This window comes from Galeopterus variegatus, unplaced genomic scaffold, assembly GCF_000696425.1.
Source record: "Galeopterus variegatus unplaced genomic scaffold, G_variegatus-3.0.2 Scaffold201, whole genome shotgun sequence".
Taxonomy (NCBI): domain Eukaryota; kingdom Metazoa; phylum Chordata; class Mammalia; order Dermoptera; family Cynocephalidae; genus Galeopterus; species Galeopterus variegatus.
The window spans coordinates 499,592-519,401 of NW_007726312.1; the positions used below are offsets into that span (position 1 = coordinate 499,592).

General features: G+C 36.7%; 1 protein-coding gene across 1 annotated transcript in view; it reads right to left on the minus strand.

Annotated features, from left to right (window-relative positions):
- RPA1 (replication protein A1, 70kDa) overlaps positions 1-19,810 on the minus strand; it is a 63,514-nt gene that overhangs the window by 15,899 nt on the left and 27,805 nt on the right. Inside the window, exons 5-7 of the mRNA XM_008565671.1 lie at positions 17,857-17,945; positions 4,224-4,316; positions 1,043-1,175 (exon numbers count right to left, since the gene is read on the minus strand). Coding sequence (XP_008563893.1) covers positions 1,043-1,175; positions 4,224-4,316; positions 17,857-17,945 — 315 coding nt within the window. The remainder of the gene's footprint in view (positions 1-1,042; positions 1,176-4,223; positions 4,317-17,856; positions 17,946-19,810) is intronic.

Below are 19,810 nucleotides of genomic sequence, written 5' to 3' on the forward strand. Positions count from 1 at the left end.
CATGCAAGGTGATTTAACACTAACTCATTCTCCTGTCAAACAAGTAAATTTATAAACTCTCTCCCTTCTCCAAAAAGCATCTCCAAGGCAACAATATCCTCTTAATGAAAGGTTCTAAGCTAGAAAATGCAGTCATACCAGCAATTATATTTTGCCACTATTTTCAATTATGGTAACTGATATAACTGGTGTCAAACTTCTGTCTCATTGCTAATGCACACTGAATATAAATACAAGGCTACAGAACATGGTGTTGGTGGGCCACCAAAGAAGAATGCACTAAAGTAGTATGACCTTAGCCCACTAAAAAAGGAGGCACAAGATCCAAGATCCAGTCCTGGTGCCCATCCTGAACGTAGGTGCTGGGCATATTAGTTATCTCACAGGGGAAAACAGATTTTCTACACAAAGTACTGAAGAATAAGTAAAACCATAGGTGCTGGGCATATTAATTATCTCAGAGGGGAAAATAGATTTTCTACTTTACAAAGTATGAAGAATAAATAAAACCGTATTTGAAAGAATTCTGAAAAAAGAACTCACTAATTTTCAACTGCTCAAATTAATTTTTAATGGAAAAAAGTCATATAAAAGAAATACACATTCAGGGTATATTAATGTGGTTAATACAAATAGTACAGATTATCTTAGCCAACTAAATCACAGTAACAATTTTTAGACTAAAAGTCACCTATTTATATGAGAAGATGAAGTGCTTTGTGAATTAGCACAAATAGTTGTGTTTACTCACAAGACTATCAAATATAAGCATTAAATTCTTTAAGCATTAAATATTTTTAATTTCAAATTCTTTCAAAATGAATGAAAACCCAAAGGCTACAGCAGATTGCTATTATTGCCATTCTTCTTGATAAGAGAGTTAAAAGTTGCCACAATTTATTTGCCTCCCCTTCGGAAAAAAAAGGAAATCCTTCTATGTGGTGGTGAGCTTGAAGTCCACGCATAAAAACAAAAGTGCCCATAATAACTTCTGATACTATTTTATAAATACATCCTGAACTTATTCTTTACAACAACTCACTTGGACTGGTAAGGGGTGAGGCTGGCAATGGGTACCACTTTGGACTGTGTTCCCCCAGAAATGGTTGACAAGCTGGTACCTCCAGCTTTTCCAAATGTCTTTGATGCACCATAAGCCTTAGATATAGTGGAACCTTTAAAAACAAACACAAAGAAAAAGGACAACCATCAGGGCCGGCCCGTGGCTCACTCAGGAGAGTGTGGTGCTGATAACACCAAGGCCATGGGTTCGGATCCCATATAGGGACGGCGGATTGGCTCACTGGCTGAGCGTGGTGCTGACAACACCAAGCCAAGGGTTGAGATCCCCTTACTGGTCATCTTTTTAAGAAAAAAAAAAAAAGAAAGAAAGAAAAAGGACAACCATTATTCTACTTAATTTTTTTTTTTTTTAAAGATGACCAGTAAGGAAATCTTAACCCTTGACTTGGTGTTGTCAGCACCACACTCTCCCAAGTGAGCTAACCATCCATCCCTATATAGGATCCGAACCCACAGCCTTAGTATTATCCACACCACACTCTCCCAAGTGAGCCACGGGCCGGCCCCTTCTACTTAATTTTTATAGTAAGTTTTATAATAACTCTCAATTACTGAAGTGCCACTGGTAAAATCATACAAAATGGGAGGCAAAGTTTTTCCTTTTTAGCATCCAAGAGATATGCAGATCTAATAGAGCCTGAGGCAGGAGATTAGAGAAGCAATCTAGAATGAAGGCTGGGCACACAGAGGTTCACTGTTACGTGTGCTGACTTAGCCCTGAGGTCAAGATAACAATGGTGATGAATCCAGACACTGCTCTTTCTTTTTTTTTTTTTTTCCTATTTGTCTCTTTTTTTCGTGACCGGCAACCGATCGATCGCAACCCTCAGTGTCGCGCCCGTACCGGACCGGGACCGACAACGGGATCGCAACCCTCGGTGTTGCGCCCGCACCTCGCTCAGCCAGTGAGCGGCCGGTCTGTATGTGGGATCCGAACCCTCGGCGGGAGCGCTGCCAGGCTCCCAAGCGGCGCACTGTAGCAGTGCGCCACCGGGCCGGCCCCCAGACACTGCTCTTTCTGAGGTCCACCCTCTCAAATTTTTCTCTTGCACCAATGGGCAAGATAATGGGTCAGAGAAAGAAAATCAACTTTCTTGACTGGTAAAACTGATGGCAAGTCTCTAGTCACATCAGAAAAAAAGCAGAAAGGAAGGCTTAGATGTAAGGGACCTAGTGGATAAACAATCTGAAGTGAAGGAAACCTGTCACAAACGTATCACCTCAAAACATCCCCAGAAGACTCCCAGTTCTCAAACTGGTCTACAGGACTAAAAAGTCTAGAATGAAGTCTATAGGATTGCATTTAGTTGGGAGCAAAGGACAAGAATCAGTTTCTGGTCAAGACGTGTAGGCGGGCGGCCACCATGACCCTTCTGCCTCCTTTACCCAAGCCTGAGCAGCTGCCCTGCACTTGAAAAGAATAGGAAATCAAAGCCTTTTAGCAGACTGATTCCTTTATACACACTGTATCTCTAAAGCTTCAACCTACAAATTCAGAAAATGTAATTTAGTCCAATGATTTCATACCTTTTATATCAAAACATTTCTTCAGAATAGAATTTGGCTAAAAACATAAACACCATTTATCCAGCATTTATTAAGTTCCCATGGCATGTAACACATTATTCTAGGTATCTGCAGCACTTAGTAAAAACAATACATAGGAGTGCCCCAGGTCCTAAAATTTTCTATTCTAACTGGGGAGTCAAGAGAGACCAATATACACACAACAGTAATAATTATCTCAAGATTTGTAGAATACATTTGTATATAAACATACATAATATATAACATACACTTCTCTAAAATACATACACACAAGCATCCATTCATCCAATTTTTCATGCTGGGTAGCTTCCCCTCAGTACACAACCAGTCCACTTTCTTTTACTACCCAGATTAGGGAACATAAACTGGTTTTTAAAAATAAATTTCAATATAAAGCAAAGATAGATAATTGGAAAAGTAAATCTGTGGAGGGAGGGAGAGGAATCATGTACTATTTGTACTTCAGCCTAAGGAATAGATTTAGAAAATCTATTCCATCACCCTCCTTCAACAGTACATAATTTGAGAGATGTATATAAATAGATCCACTTATAAAGGGAAATAGATGATTGATAGATAGACAGACTGCCAATAGATAGATATTGCAAGACAGATTAAAAAAAACAAAGACCAATGGGGAAAAAGTCACGTCCTGAAAGTTTCACAGAAACATTAGTGACGTTTTAACCTTGCTTTTCTTAGAATCTCAGCATTGAAAAATAGACATTAATAGTTGAGGGGAGGAGAGAAGAATGGGTATGTGAAGTTGTGACAGAAAAAAGGACCTTTAAAAATAAATCCAACCTCATTGTACAAATCATAATTTTCTTTTCTTTTTTTTTTTTTTTAAAGATGACCGGTAAGGGGATCTCAACCCTTGGCTTGGTGTTGTCAGCACCACGCTCAGCCAATGAGCAAACCGGCCATCCCTATATAGGATCCGAACCCGTGGCCTTGGTGTTATCAGCACTGCACTCTACCGAGTGAGCCATGGGCCAGCCTTACAAATCATAATTTTCAATAGTGACTTCCCAGATCAAAAGGTTCCTAAAGCAAAGGCCAGAAAGTAAACAAAATGATTCTATTAGAGACACTCAGGACCTGCTGCAGGAAAGTTAAAGAATAAACTATTTCTCATCCACGAGACTGAGAAGCAGAACCTATGAGTAATATACACGATACTGTCTTAAGCAAATGATGAATAACCACAAGAGCCCAAAGTGGGAAAACTGGAGACAGACAAGCCAAACTTAATAAGTGGATTATAGATAGTGAAAAGGCAAGAATTTAAAAGGTATGCAAATTCATAGAAACTCAGAAGGTATAAAACCTAAAGATGTGAGAAACTATTAACAGAGAAGAGTATATCATTCTGAAAGAAAAGCATATTGGTTAAGTATCTTTAAAAGACTACCTTTAATCATTTTTTTCAATCACATACTCTACAAGGAGAATTGGAATTATTCTTTGCAAAATGTAACTCTGTCATGAATGGCATTTTGAAAACTCCCTTTAGTCTCAGATTAAATTTCAAAACATTATTCAAAAGCCTGACACACATAACCAACACATGTCTCGTGTGGCAATCTTACCCATTCCTGAGCTCCCATTCTGTTGCTGGGGCTTGCTGGTTGGTGGATTGGATGTTGAGACTGGAGAAGGAACTACTTGCTGCTGCCCATGTCCTGAAGATCAAAAGGGAAAGGCCATTTTAGTACAAATAGTTTGGGTTAAGAGATTTAAACTTAAGTAGAAGAAATACTCTCGGAAAGTGTAAATTTTATATTTTGTCAAAGACTCATGGGTTAGAATTCATGCTGGGGCATTCTACTGCATGCAGTGAATTTGCTAGGGGTTCACTTTTTGTTTTCATTACATAAAAGGTTGGCTCCATTTACCTTTCACCTGCTTATAATTAATAGCTTTCAGTTTTAATGAGGTTCTCCACTAAAGCTTTGCCTATTTCTCCTGCAAGAACCTGCAGTAAAGTCACTGGGCTGAATCTGTGACATTACCACTATTTCCATAGCAACAAATCGATGTCATCAACAGAACTGTGTGTTCACGGCAGGATCAATCAGAAGAAAAAGCTGGGTGGTAAGAAAAACCTAAAAGCAGTTCAATTGTCTCTGAAGTGCTCCTGCTTCAAAGGAAAAGGAGACATTCAGAAAGGATTCTACCCTTTCCCTCCCAAATAAAGCAACCTTATTTTGCAACTGACAGTTGGTGGAAAATAAGAGTTGAAAGAGTCTTAGGAACCATGAAGTGCTAGTGAACTGTCACAGCAGGGAGAGATGAGAATGGAGTTCAGAAGCAGGTGTGTCAAGGAAACAGGAAGATCAAAGGGAAAGGAGGGGAAATGAACATGTCTCTCAAGCAGAAAATAAGAAATGTCATAAAATAAGAGTATTTATTTGCCCCTCACCCTTTACACAAATGTTTATGAAGCTGAAGAATGCTGAAACTCTAAAACACACCCCATGTCTTTAAATAATAGATTTAGCGGATTTGATTTTCCCTTAGTGATTGGCTCTAAAGGCAGAAGTCAACCTAATCTGGGCTGCTCACCAAGAGTGCTTGCAGCACACAGGGCAGCTCAAAAAATTTTCCTAGAGGGCCCTAAGAACAAAAACGGTGAGCACAGCCGAGAAAATTCCCCACGTGCCACCCTGTCTCTGCCTTCTCCACCTGCTGATTTCAAGTTCCTGCTGGGTTTTCCAAGGTGCTAACTCAAATGGGGATGTTACACACCAATTCAACTTACTTCTGCCAATGTTACTCTTAAGTGGCACAACTAAATGAGAGGTAACTATGCCATTAGAGTAAAATAAATTTAACATATAATTAAAACAGTTAAATAGGATTGTTTACTCTTTAGTTCTTCCTATGGAGAAAAAAATTGAGAACTTACACAGAAGAGAAGTCTAGATTACTGACAATGAAATTCTTGTGTTTTCTTTTTAGCTTTTCCATTATCTCTGAATTTACAAAGTGTCATATGAAACTGCACAGGAGAAGTGCTCTTCTTTGACAATGTGTCTTGTGAAGGAACAGTTTGAAATTCTACAGTGAATCTTTTTTTAAATCAGCAGGGAAAAGATGAATTGCTCAGTAAATAGTATTAGGGCTAAGTGGTTGGGAAAAAGAAAAACCAAAACCAAAATAACCTGTATCTTTACCTGCTTCATGAAATATATTGAAAAGAATAAACAAGATTTAAACATTCAAAAACAGAACCATAAAAATATACAAACTCCTGCCACATTCCACCCCAGTTCCTCCTTCTTTTCTATGGTCTCAAAAATATCTAAACTAGAAAGTCATTATCATGCTTGCTTCTTCGTTATCGTGATGAACAGGACATGGTCACTGGACCTTGCTCATCACATACATTCAATTTCTATAAAAATATAACTAACCCTTAAGGGGTACCTAAAATAGTCAAATTCACAGAGACAGGAAGTAAAAGAGTGGCTACCAGGGTCTGGAAGGAATGGGGAATGGAGAGTTAGTGTTTAATGGATAGAGTTTCAATGTGGAATGATGAAAAAGTTCTGAAGATGGAAGGTGGTGATGGCTGCAAAACAATGTGAATGGGCTTAATGTCACTGAACTGTACTCTTAAAATGGTTAAAAGTAAATTTTGTGTTAGGTATATTTTACCACAATTTAAAAAAATCTAATACCTTATTTTACCTATTCTAAGATATATGGATTTTTTCCCACAATCTAAGATGTGAGTTAAAATTAATGTTGCCAGGATTTCTTTTTAGTACTTCTTAATATAATGATACAGTCTTATAATCATTGGATTCTTAGACTCAATGAAGTACAGTATATTTAAAAAGTCTCCAATTAAGCCTTATAATACATATTAATAATAGCTACCATTTCTCGAGTGCTTACTACACACCAGGTACTAGGTTAGGTGCATTATTCCGGTAATCGCCAGCTCAATGATGTAGATACTATTATTATACCTTTTAACAGATGAAAAAACTGGGTTAGAAAGGTCAAGTGATTTGCACAAAGTCACACAACTGAGAAGAGGCAGAAGCTAATATTGAACCCCGGTTTATGTGACTAGATCCATGTACTTCACCACCACCTAGTTAATTTTTAATTGTAAATAACCAATTAAGGCAGCCATAACTTTAATTATACAGAATATAACTAACAGCCATAACATCGGTAATTAGGAAAAGCTACTAATCCATTTACTACAGCAATCTTAACTCCTGCTTTGGACCACATTTGCAAATCTGGAACAAGAAACAAGGGACAGCCCCCAACCAAATGGATGGCAAGAATCCTGGTGCATTCTAAAGAGCAACAAATGCCCTTCAGCTAATGCACTGCAACACAGCAGCTGACCACAAGACCTGAAATAAATCAGCCTATAACTAAATTAAAATCCTTCTAAAAATTAAAATGATATCCCAAAGCAGTAATGTAGAGACTCAACTTCTGATAATCTTCTGTTTTGTGCCATCTGCAAATCAAGCCCTTCCAATAAGACTGATCAACATCATAATTCTTAGACTCTTTTGCTCTATGCTAGCTTCACATCATTGGCTCTCACCCAGGAGGGAATCAGGACGTTTCAAAGCAGACTCTAGCTCCTCAAGTTACTTGCACTCACACCTATCCATTTTATCATTATAATGACAAGTGAGCCATTGGCAGAGAAAAATTAGATAAGACAATGCAGTGTACAGGAAAAACTCAACTTCTAAAAGTAAAGTACTTTCTTAACAACAACTACAAAGAATATATAGAAAAGTCAATCCAACAATTACAATTTCTTGCTGGCAGAAAATCAACAGAATCAGGTTGAAAAAGAATTCCAACTAATACCTTTCAATAATAATACTAACAACTAAGTACTGGGTAACAAATTTAAGTCAGAGTAAAATATTATTACCAAAAATGCAGGTATGGGCCGGCCTGTGGCTCACTTGGGAGAGTGCGGTGCTGATAACACCAAGGCTATGGGTTCGGATCCTATTATATAGGGATGGCCGGTTGGCTCACTGGTTGAGCATGGTGCTGACAACACCAAGCCAAGGGTTAAAATCCCCTTCCCAGTCATCTTTAAAAAAAAAAAATTTAGGGCTGGCCCATGGCTCACTCGGGAGAGTGTGGTGCTGATAGCACCAAGGCCCCGGGTTCGGATCCCATATAGGGATGGCCGGTTCGCTCACTGGCTGAGCGTGGTGCTGACAACACCAAGTCAAGGGTTAAGATCCCCTTACCGGTCATCCTTTAAAAAAAAAAAATTTTTTTTTAAATGCAGGTATACACTGACAAAGAATATAGTGGTAAATATGGGAGATTTTAAATAATCCAATACTGTATGAAGCACGACAGATCTGCAGTTTTAATCTCACACTTTAAAAATTCTATAAGTATCATTACTTAATGTGGTAGTAGTATTGTAAGAGAATTTCAATACACATTTTGGAATTTCTGCCTATTTCTGGGCTGGACTTAAGTCAATTAATTTTACTGGTCACCTGATATGTCACAGATTCTGGATTAGGAGCTGGGAGGATAGAAATCTAATTTTAGGGCCGGCCCATGACTCACTCGGTAGAGTGCGGTGCTGATAACACCAAGGCCCCGGGTTCGGATCCCACATAGGGATGGCCGGTTTGCTCACTGGCTGAGCGTGGTGCTGACAACACCAAGTCAAGGGTTAAGATCCCCTTACCGGTCATCTTTAAAAAAAAAAAAAAAAAAAAAAAGAAATCTAATTTTAGTTCTCTACCCATTAATAACAGTTTCCTTACTTTCACAATAGAGAATTAAGAAACCATTGCTATGAAATACATTGTAAGGGAGTAGTCACTGTAACTAAACTGTTTCCTTGATGGCCCAAGTAACAATGTGTTATTGACCTGGTTAGAATAAAATTCAATAGTAAATAATCCTGAACAGCAATGTCTTCTTTCATCCCTCTGCACTTTAACAGACCCTGAAGAAAGGCAAGGGCCAATAGAACTGGGTATTGAGATAAAGGAGTTTTTTTCTATAGCTCTATATTTCTGATGCTAAGCAACAACTATCTTTCAGTCCTTTCATCTCCATCTTCATCACAAACACTTTTGCCACCAAAACACAAAATGTCAAAGCAATCATTCAATTAAATACAACATAAAAAACAGAAATCTGGACAAAGGTGATAAAGTTGGGCACAATCACCTCCCCCTTATCTCAATTGTATCCAAAGATTCCATAGATATTAAGCATTGCTTTGTTTCAGCTCTCCTTCCTAAAAGCTGAGAATATGATAACCAATGTGCTAATTTTAACAAAACTTTACTACTACAAAACAAATGTGATACCCCCCTTTAGTACTTTAGAACTTTACCTGATGGGCTCCACTTATCCCTCCCCAATTTAAAGCATCAAATTACTATGATTTGTGTAAGTCAAAATTAATATCTAGCAGGTTCCACTTCTGGAAAGAATATGGTGATGGCCTAGTCCCAAATCTTCCCACTTCTCCTAAAAACCACACAGAACAACAGGAATGAATACCCACCACACATACACACACAGCCCACATACAAGCTATGTATCTTTAGTGAAACTAGAAGACAGAGAAATCCCACAAATTCCAAATTATGTGAAAGTGAAGCCAAAAACACCACGAATCAAGAAACCATAACAGTAAGACAGAAGCAGTGTGGATAATTTAAATGTAAAAACCGAAATTGTGTAAGTACTAGAATAAAACATGGGTGAATGCCTTAATAACTTTGGAGTAAAACCTTTCTAACTATGGCTCAAAATTCTGACGTCAAAAAATAATCAGTAAATTCAACTACATAAAAATAAAAACAACTGCTGCATAGCAAAAACAAACAAACCAAAAAATACCCCACCATAAGCAAAGTCATAAAAACTCTACAACTTATATCGGAGACAAAGGACTAATCCCCCTACTTTTTAAAGAACTCTTAAAAACTGAGAAGACAGAAAAACAAAAAATAAAATTAAAATTAAAAAAAAAAAAAGAGAGAGAAAGAAAGAAAAGAAAAAAACCAAACAACCCAAAAGAAAAATGGGCAACACAAGAATAGCCAGTTCACAGAGATCAAAAAGGCCTTTAAACATTTAAAAGGATGCTCACCTTGCTCAGAACACAAATTAAAAACTACACTGAGATATTATTTTTCATCTATCAAATTGATAAAAATTGAAAAGATTAACATCATACTGTGTTTGCATGGCTGTGAAGTAACCAGTATTTTCATGAATTGCTGGTAGGAATGCAAAATGATACTAGCCAATGGAGAACACAACTAATTCCACCAGCCACAGTGACATTTACCCATTGACCCAGCAACCTCACTTCTGACAACCAAACTCCCTCTGCCCATATACCTGCATATGTATGAAATTATTTACTGCAGCATTATTTTAATAGTCAGAGCGTGGAAACAATCCAAGTGTTCACCAATAAAGGGCTGGTTAATAAACTATGGAGTGGCCACACAATGGAATACTTAAAAAAAAAAAAATTAGAATAGCCATTAAAAAAAAGGAGGAAAATCTCTAAGCATATATATAGAAATATCTCTAGGCTAAAAGAAAATTTTTTAGGGCCAGCCCGGTGGCGCACTGCTACAGTGCGCTGCTTGGGAGTGCGGCGGCGCTCCCGCCGAGGGTTTGGATCCCACATACAGACCGGCCGCTCACTGGCTGAGCGAGGTGCGGGCGCAACACCGAGGGTTGCGATCCCGTTGCCAGTCACGGTCCGGTACGGGCGCGACACTGAGGGTTGCGATCCGTTGCCGGTCACGAAAAAAGACAAAAAAGGGAAAAAAAAAAATGTTTTTTTAAATGGTAAAAAAGAGACAACATAGTGTACATAGTATGTTGCCTTTTGTGTAAGCAAAGTGGAGTATGGACTGAGGATGTATAATATTTGTATTTGGTTATATCTGCATAAAGAAACATCTGGGGCCAGTTGGTTAGCTCAGCTGATTAGATCCCCACATCAGCCACCTGCCAAAAAAAATACAAAAAAACCCCAAAAAACAAACTTGGACTGAGCTCCAGAGAAGAGAACATGGACGATGCACTTGCCTCCACCACAGAATGACTGGCTTTGACTCCATTTATCCTCAAGCAAAGCCCTCCTAATACCAAAAGTTAAGGATAAACTGAAGAACTATGTTTGATAAGTCTGACTTAGTATATACTTCAGTGGAAACCAATAAGCACATTTTTCTATTGGGAGCAATTGAGACAGTTTAATTTTTACAGGAACAGCTACTTCTCTGAGTTCAAACTTAATTTCCTACTGAGAAATCATTTGGGAAAGAGGAAATATGCAGTGAAAGACTTCAAATAAGCTAAGTCACGTATATAACTTTCAGCACCTTTATGCCGACCAGCTGAAAGTCAATTTTATTTTTTAAGTGTCACACTTACAATTAAAATAGCTAATATAAGCTGTGTATTTAATTAATTATATAAGTTATTAAGCAAAATTATTCCATACATTCTTTAAACACATGTCTTTTCCATAAGTTATATCACAAAATTTTTTCCAACTATTCATGATTGACCATAATCTTAGTGACTTCAGATTTAGTTCAAAAATTAGCTCTGATAAGTAAAACAAAATTATCCATTTTTCTGACTACTAAGAAATCAATCTGAAAATACAAAACATTTGAAAACAGACTCCTACAAGTGTGTTTTGAAGAATATTTAAATTTATAACAAAACAAGAATATGTTTCATAGAAAAACTTAAATCTGACTGGTCATTTAAATTGTGATCTAATCTTATATCGACATCTAATTCTCCCATCTGGACAGCAGGGAGAGGAGAGGTGTAAGAGAACTGCATTCTAATCTTCCACAGTTGTTTACTAAACTCAGTAAATATATGCCTACCTAATCTTTCATAGTTTAAAGTCAACGAACAAATGTCTAGGGCTGGATGGTTAGCTCAGTTGGTTAGAGCACAGCCTTGTAACACCGAGGTCAGAGGTTTGGATCCCCATACCAGCTAAAAACAAATGTCTAAACTGAAAAATCAAGAAAGAGCAGCATAAATGTGTTATTTAGAAACATGGAGATAAACACAAAAGAAATAGCTGTAAGATGTGAAACAGACTGCCTCTAAACAGGAGTCAGAAGCCAAAGAGGAATGAGGTGGAAAATGCCATTTTGTTTTTTAAATACACACCTTGCAAAAATATTTAACTTTTAAAACTATGTACAGGACAAGATAGAGTAACAGAGAACAGGTTTACACTACCACCTAAAATAATCCAAAAAAGGACAAAATATATTAAACAGTTTTCAAGACACTGGGTGTTAAGAAATGAAGGGCAGTGATTGCTGAGATGGGAAATAATGATACAACCGCACCAGCTCCTGCCGTGAAGGTTTCTAGGACATTATGCAGGTGTTGGGCCTGGAGAAACCCCTATGGTGAGAAGATGGGAGCCGAGAGTCTGGGCAGATCAACAACTAGAGCTCATAGGACTGAGTACCAGAGAAGAGAGAGCTGCAGAGAGAGAGAGCGAGCTGTATAGAGAGAGAGAGAGAGAGAGAGAGAGAGTGTGTGTGTGTGTGTGTGTAAACTATCTGAGGCCAAGGAAAGAAATCATAACAGGACCAGAGAGAACAGTGCCCAGTGTTTACAAGTTAGAATTAGCACCTGTTCTACCAGCCAGACTGGAAAACCTCATATTCATGAGGCATTGAGTAGAATGCTCTGATGGGTCTTGCCTCAGTACTGGGAATAACTAGACCTAGACTAAATGCCACTCTCTGATCCCACCTAACAAATCTTACAAGCCATACCCGAAAAGAACAAACTGTTTCCAAGTAACTTAACTGTATCTCTGAAAAAAGCTCAAGAATAATCACAGGATTACAAATGTTTCTAACACCCAACAAGATAGCAATCACGTTTGGTATTCAATCAAAAATTTCCACACACAAAAAGCAGGAAAATATGATCCATAATGACGTGGAAAACCAACTGACACAGATGCTGAAATCAGTAGACAAGGACATTAAAAGAGATATTACTGTACTCTGTATGTCCCCCAAATTAAGTAGAGACATAGAGGATATCTTAAAAAGGCCCAAATTGGGCCGGCCCGTGGCTCACTCGGGAGAGTGCGGTGCTGATAACACCAAGGCCCCGGGTTCGGATCCTATATAGGGATGGCCGGTTTGCTCACTGGCTGAGCGTGGTGCTGACAACACCAAGCCAAGGGTTGAGTCCCCTTACCGGTCATCTTTAAAAAAAAAAAAAAAAAAAAAAAGGCCCAAACTGAGCTTCTAGAGATGAAAAGAGCAGATTAGACATTACCTAAGAAAAGATTAGTAAGCTTGAGCACATAGCAATACAAAGTATCCAAAATGAAAAGAGAGAAAAAGAATTTTAAAAAATGAGAACAGGGGCCAAGCCCGTGGTGCACTCAGGAGAGTACAGCGCTGGGTGCACGGTGGCGCTTCCGCTGCGGGTTCGGATCCTATATAGGGATGGCCAGTGCGCTCACTGGCTGAGCGCGGTGCCTCCGGTCTCAAAAAGGACAAAAAAAAAAAAAAAAAAGAGAGAACAGCATCAATGAGCAACGGGACAACTTCAAGTAGCCTAGCATATGTATAATTGGAGATAGGCATTAAGAGTGGGGATGGAGAGGATGATATCTAAAAAATAATGGCCAAAAAATGTCCAAATTTGATGAAAACTATAGATGCACATATCCAAGAAGCTTAACAAACCCCAAGACCAGAAACAATAAGAAAATGACACCAAAGCACATCATCAAATTGCTCAAAACTAACGATAAAGAGAAAAATCTTAAAGCAAGCAGAGAAAGAGTCATGTTAAGTACAAAGAACACAAATAAGGATGATTGCAGAGTTCTAATTCCCTGGCAGTAACAATGTAAGCAAGATGACATCTTTAAAGCACTAAAAGAAAAAAACTGTCTACTTAGAATTCTATGCTCAGCAAAAATATATTTCAAAGGCAAAATATTTTTCAGACACACAAAAACAGAAAGAATTCATCACCAGCAGATCTTCTCTATGAGAATTGCTAAATGACACCAGGTGGAAAAATGCAACTAGACAAGAGTCAAGAGCACTAGAAATGGCAACTACATGAGTAAATATATGGTTTTTTAAAATTATTATTTACAGTCATCCCTTGGTATCCATAAGGGATTGGTTCCAGGACCCCTGCAAATACCAAAACCCATGGATGCTCAAGTCCCTTATATAAAATGGCAAAGTATTTGCATATAGCCTATGCACATCCTCCTGTATACTTGAAATCTCTAGATTACTTATAATAACCTATAATATTATAAATTAAACAATATTTTCCCCAAATATATATGTGTGTGTGTATCTATTTATCTATCTCTCTCTCTATGGATATATTTTAGTGGCTGGCTGGTAGGGGAATCTGAACCATTGACCTTGGTGTTATCAGCACCATCCTCTCCCAAGTGAGCTAACCAGCCAGCCCTTTCTCAAATATTTTTGATCCATGGTTGGTTGAATCCACAGATGTGGAACCCACAGATACAGAGAGCTGACTATAAATCTCTTTAAAAGACAGAACTGACTATTTAAACAAAAATGATAATGTTTTGTGGAGTTTATAACACAAGTAAAAGTAAAATGTTTGACAACCATACTACCAAAGACTGGAGGGGAAAAAAGGAGGTAAGATTCTTATACTACACATAAAGTGTTAGAGTATCACTCAAAGATAGACATGATAAGTTACAGTATAGACTATAAACCTTAAAGCAACCACTAAAATAACAAAACAAAGATTTATAGTTAATAAGTCAACAGGCTGAGCAGTTAGCTCAGTTGGTTAAAGCATAGCCTTGTACCACCAAGATTATGGGTTTGGATTCCCATCCAGGCCAGCTGCCAAAAAGAAAAAAAAGAGAGCCAACAAAGAAGATAAAAGAAATCATAAAAAATACCCAATCCAAAACAAAGCAGAAAAGAAAACCAGATGGGACAAATAAAAGACAAACAGCAAGGTAACAGACTTAAACCTGATCATACCCATAACTATATTAAATGTAAATGGTCTAAACACCCCAATTAAAAGGCAGAAATTACCAAATTGGACAGAAAAGCAAGACCCACCTATATATAGTGCTTACAAGAAATACACAGTTAATATAAACACATAAATAGGTTAAAAATTTTAAAAAGGAAAAAGATAGACCAAGCTAACACTAATCAAAAGAAAGCTGAAGTGGCTATATTAATATCAAAGCAGATTTCAAAGCACAAAATTTTACCAGGGATAAAGAAAGTCATTCATAATGATAAAGGGGTCAATTTATTAAATGGACATAAAATTTCTAAATTTTTATACATTTAATAACAAAGCCTCAAAACATAAGCAAAAACTAATAGAATTGCAAGGAGAAATAGAGAAACCTACAGTTACAGTTAGAGATTTCAATATCCCTCTCTCAATAATTGGCAGAACAAGTAAACAGAAAATCAGCAAGGATATAGAAGACTTGAACAAACACCATTAACCAACTTGGCATAATTGACATTTAAAGAACACCCCACACAACAGAATACACATTCTTTTCAAGTACACACAGAATTTACCAAGAGAGACCATAATCTAGGACATAAGACACAATACACCTAACAGGATTTAAGTCATACAAAGTACGTCGTTTGACTATACTGGAATTAAATTAGATATTAATAACAAAAAGATCTCTAGAAAATTCCCATTAGGAGACCAAATAGAGTTCTAAATAACACAATTTCAAAGACGTTTGAATGGGATAAAAATGAGAACATATCAGAATTTGCTGGATGTTGTTAAAGCAGTATCTAGGAGTAAACTTATAACACCACATGCCTGTATGAGAAAAGATGGTCTCAAATCTATTAACTCAGCTTCCACCTTAAGAAATAAGAAAAAGAACATGTAAATTCCAAAGTAAACAGAAGAAAGAAAATATTAAAGATTAAAAAGCTAAATCAGTAGCATATAGAAAACATGAGAGACATTCAAGGAAACCAAAAGCTGGTTCTTTGAAAAGATCAATGAAATTGATAAACATCTAGTCAAAATGACCAGGAAAAAGAGACACAAATTACCAACATCAGGAATGAGAGAAGTGACATCTCCACAGACTGTATACTAAAAGGATAATAAGGGAATATTACATCTGATAATTTCTGCCTTTTAACTGGGGTGTTTAGAATATTTACATTTATATAGAATAAATTTAAGAACTTAAACAAAATGATTAAATTCCATGAAAACACCACCCAATAAGAAATAGATTCTGAATAACCCTATATCTATCTGTTAAAGAAATTGAATTTGTAGTTTAAAACTTTTCCATTAAGAAAATATTAGGCCCAAATGGCTTCACTGGTTAATTCTACCAAACATTTAAGGAAGAAGTCAAACCAATTCTACACAAACTCTTGCAGAAAATTTAAGAGGGAACACTTTCCAACTCATTCTACGATGCCAAGATTACTCTGATAACAAAATCAGGTAAAGACACAAGAAAAGAAAATTGCAGACTAACAGCTCTCATGAATATAGACAAATATTCTAAACAAAACAAAATAAAATAAATTTGCTAAATCAAATGGATTAAGCACACACACAAAAAAAATCCAAATATGTAAAAAGGATAATTCATCATAATGACATAGACTTATCCCAGAAATCCCAGGTTGGTTTAGCATTCAAAAATCAACGTACTTCACCATATTAACCAACTAAAAAAGAAAAATCATATGATCATCAATAGACACAGAAAAAGCATTTGACAAGATTCCCCATCCATTCCTGATAAAAACTCTCAGCAAATTAGGTAGTAAACTTCCTTAAAATGATAAAAAGAATCTATGAAAAACCTCCAGTTAACATAGTATTTAATAGTAACAGTCTGGATGCTTTCTCTTTAAGACAACGAGACAAAGATGACCAGTACGGCTGAATATTTTTTCTTATGTATTAGGCCATTTGTTTTCCTCCTACAGTGAACAGTCCTTTCTTATCCAATGCCTGCTTTGCTACTGGAATATTTTTTCCTCGGCATGTAAAAAATTCAGTAAATACTAAAGGTATTTACTGATATTTACAACATTATAGTTTAAGTTTATATACCTTTCTACTTTTAACGTGCAAACAAAAAATTTGAATGTAATCAAATAATTCATTGTTTGAATAATTTGATTCAATCGAATAATTGATTGCCAATCTATGTATGTGGCACCTCCTTCTTTATGATTTTTGATGATTTCATTTCCTAACTTTTAAAAATACATCTGAAATTTATTTTGATGGAAAATGAAGCTATAATTTTATTTTTATTTGACTTGGTGGAGGGGTAGATAGCCTTCTTCTTTTACGGGGCCAGTAATTTAATGATTCTTTTTGCCTTTCTCCAGAACTATAATCGTCTCTCTTGTCTAAAGTAATGGATTTTTTTTGTGTGCTTTTCTATATATTTCCGCAAGAAAATAAAAATCACTAATAATTTTGCCATCAAGAGATAATCACTGTTAAATAATATTATATATTCAATTTAATTCAACAAATATTTACTGAGGGCCAACTACAAGTTGGGCACTAGAGAAACAAAATAAAACAGAACAAATATGGTCTCTACCTTCATGGAGCATATTCATGGCCTAGCAATAAAGAGACAATTCTATAAACTACCAGTGTGTTCATTAGAGCATGGTGTTGATCATGTCAAGGTCAAGGGTTTGGATCCCCATATCAGCCAGCCACCAATAAATAAATAAAAATTAAAACTACCAGTGTGGCGAGTGCTGTCAAAGAAGTACTGATGATATGCTTCATACTTTTTAAAAATGAAAATGTGCATAAAACAAATCTTAAAAAACCACATTTCTCATTAATATTACTGATATCCCATAATGTCCTATTATTATAATATCCTAGGTATTTGTTATTCTTTAGTCTATTGTAAGTGGATCTTTGTCCATTACATTCTCTAATTTTTCCCTTTCTTCATACATCATTTCTTCAATATTGAAAAAAACCTGACAGAATAAGCTGGTTCTTAGACCCCCAAATCACTACTGTTTTATTAAGACTAACAAATTTAACTGAATCAAAAAGTAGAAGTCCGTATCTGTTAAGAAGTATTCAATTGAGTGCTACAACCTATAAAAAGCATTTTACCTTCATTATAGGGCACTGGATTGCCAATCTTTAATCCAACTGCTTCAGCTGATTTCAAAACTGCTAACTCCATCAAAATAACAACTCTCCTACAAAGGCAAACAAATAGAAACAAGTTAGAAAAAAAAAATTCAGAAGCCCTTCAAATGATAAGCTACTTAAAAAGCTTTCCCCCAATGATCATTTTGATAAAACTATTTCCCTTTGTCAACTTTTTTTCACTGCTGAATAACTTGAGAAACATTTGATATCAATTCCTACATAAATACTCCCCTAATCTTTCACCGCACCATTATCAAGGCTTTTTATGATTGCAGGGTTTTCATTTCCCATCTAGTTCCTTAATTAAAATGCAGCGTCCTTGCTACATACCATATCTTCAAGGAGCAAATGACATGATAAGAATTTAGATTATTAAACACAAGAATATGGGGCACAAAAGGAGATGATATGTTTCAGAAACACATACTTATCTAAACAATTACTTTTTACCAGTGAAAACCAATTCTGACAGTAGATATTTTTTAAATGTTATTACCACCTGTCTTTAAGACCTTTCAATTCTTTGACTCATCTTTAACTCTGATTAAACCCTTTCAATAACTTCCCAATGGCCTTAGGCCAAAAATAAAATGGTTTACCAGACTTTGTGTGCTCTGGCCTTGCTACCCTGTCTCCAGCTCATCTCATGCCACTTCTGTGCTCTCTGCTCTCTAGCCACAGTGTTTTCTTTCAGGTCCTAGCATATGCTATGCTCCCTCCTGCCACAAGGCTTTGTACATGCTGCTCTCTGACTGTGATGTTCTTTCTCAGTTTGCCACATCTAATACTCATTTTTTAGCTCTCATCTCAAACATCACTTCTTCAAGAGACAGTTCCTTAATCACTAGTTCAGATCAGGTTTATTTGTTCTATTCTTTCCTACAGCCATGATTTGTTTCCTTCAGAACACTTCTCTCATTTTTAATTATATATTAATTAGTGATTATTTTATTATGTCTCTCTTCTACTAGACTGTACTTTCAATAAAGGCATGTGTCCTCCAGTGCTTAATGTAGCAACTGGTCCACAGTTGTTGCTCAATACAGACTTCAGTGAGAATGTCATAGTAATTATGCCTGCATTTTAAAAAGAACTGCAATACAAAGAAGGAATCTGAGGGGAACACAACTGGAAGCAGGAAGACTAACAGAAGAGAAGAGATGATGGCCTGAATTAGGGTAGTGGCAATGGAGATGAAAAAAGTGGATGGTTTGGAGCAATATTTAAGCAATAATAAACCCAGTGTCATCAAGTTTTATTCTTTAAATAATCTGATTGCTGTATTTTGGATTTTTACGTAAACTGATCACTGTGTGCTATCTTTATCAGGTTTTCACATCAGGGATATGCTACTTCAATAAAATAAGCTTAAAACAATCTGTTCCTGAAAATTAGATACAGATTCCGTATAAAAACTACCCGATAGGGGCTGGCCCGGTGGCGCACTGCTACAGTGCGCTGCTTGGGAGTGCGGTGGCGCTCCCGCCGAGGGTTCGGATCCCACATACAGACCGGTTCCCGCTCACTGGCTGAGCGAGGTGCAGGCGCAGCACCAAGGGTTGCGATCCCATTGCCGGTCCTGGTCCAGTGCGGGCGTGACACTGAGGGTTGCGATCCGTTGCCGGACACGAAAAAAGACAAAAAGGAAAAAAAAAAAAACCTACCCGATAGATATTTAGTGGTGGGTATTTAACCATACTACTTTCCAAAATTATCTAAATCACTCCAGAACATGTAAAAATGGAGGGCTTATCAATCATTTAACATTACCCTAATACTAAAACCTAAGAGCAAACACACTAACAAAACAAAAAACAAAACTAATTTCATCTTGTAATATACACACATCCTAAATAAAATATTAGCAAGATGAATCCAGCAGCCTATTAAAAGAATATACCAATATCAACTT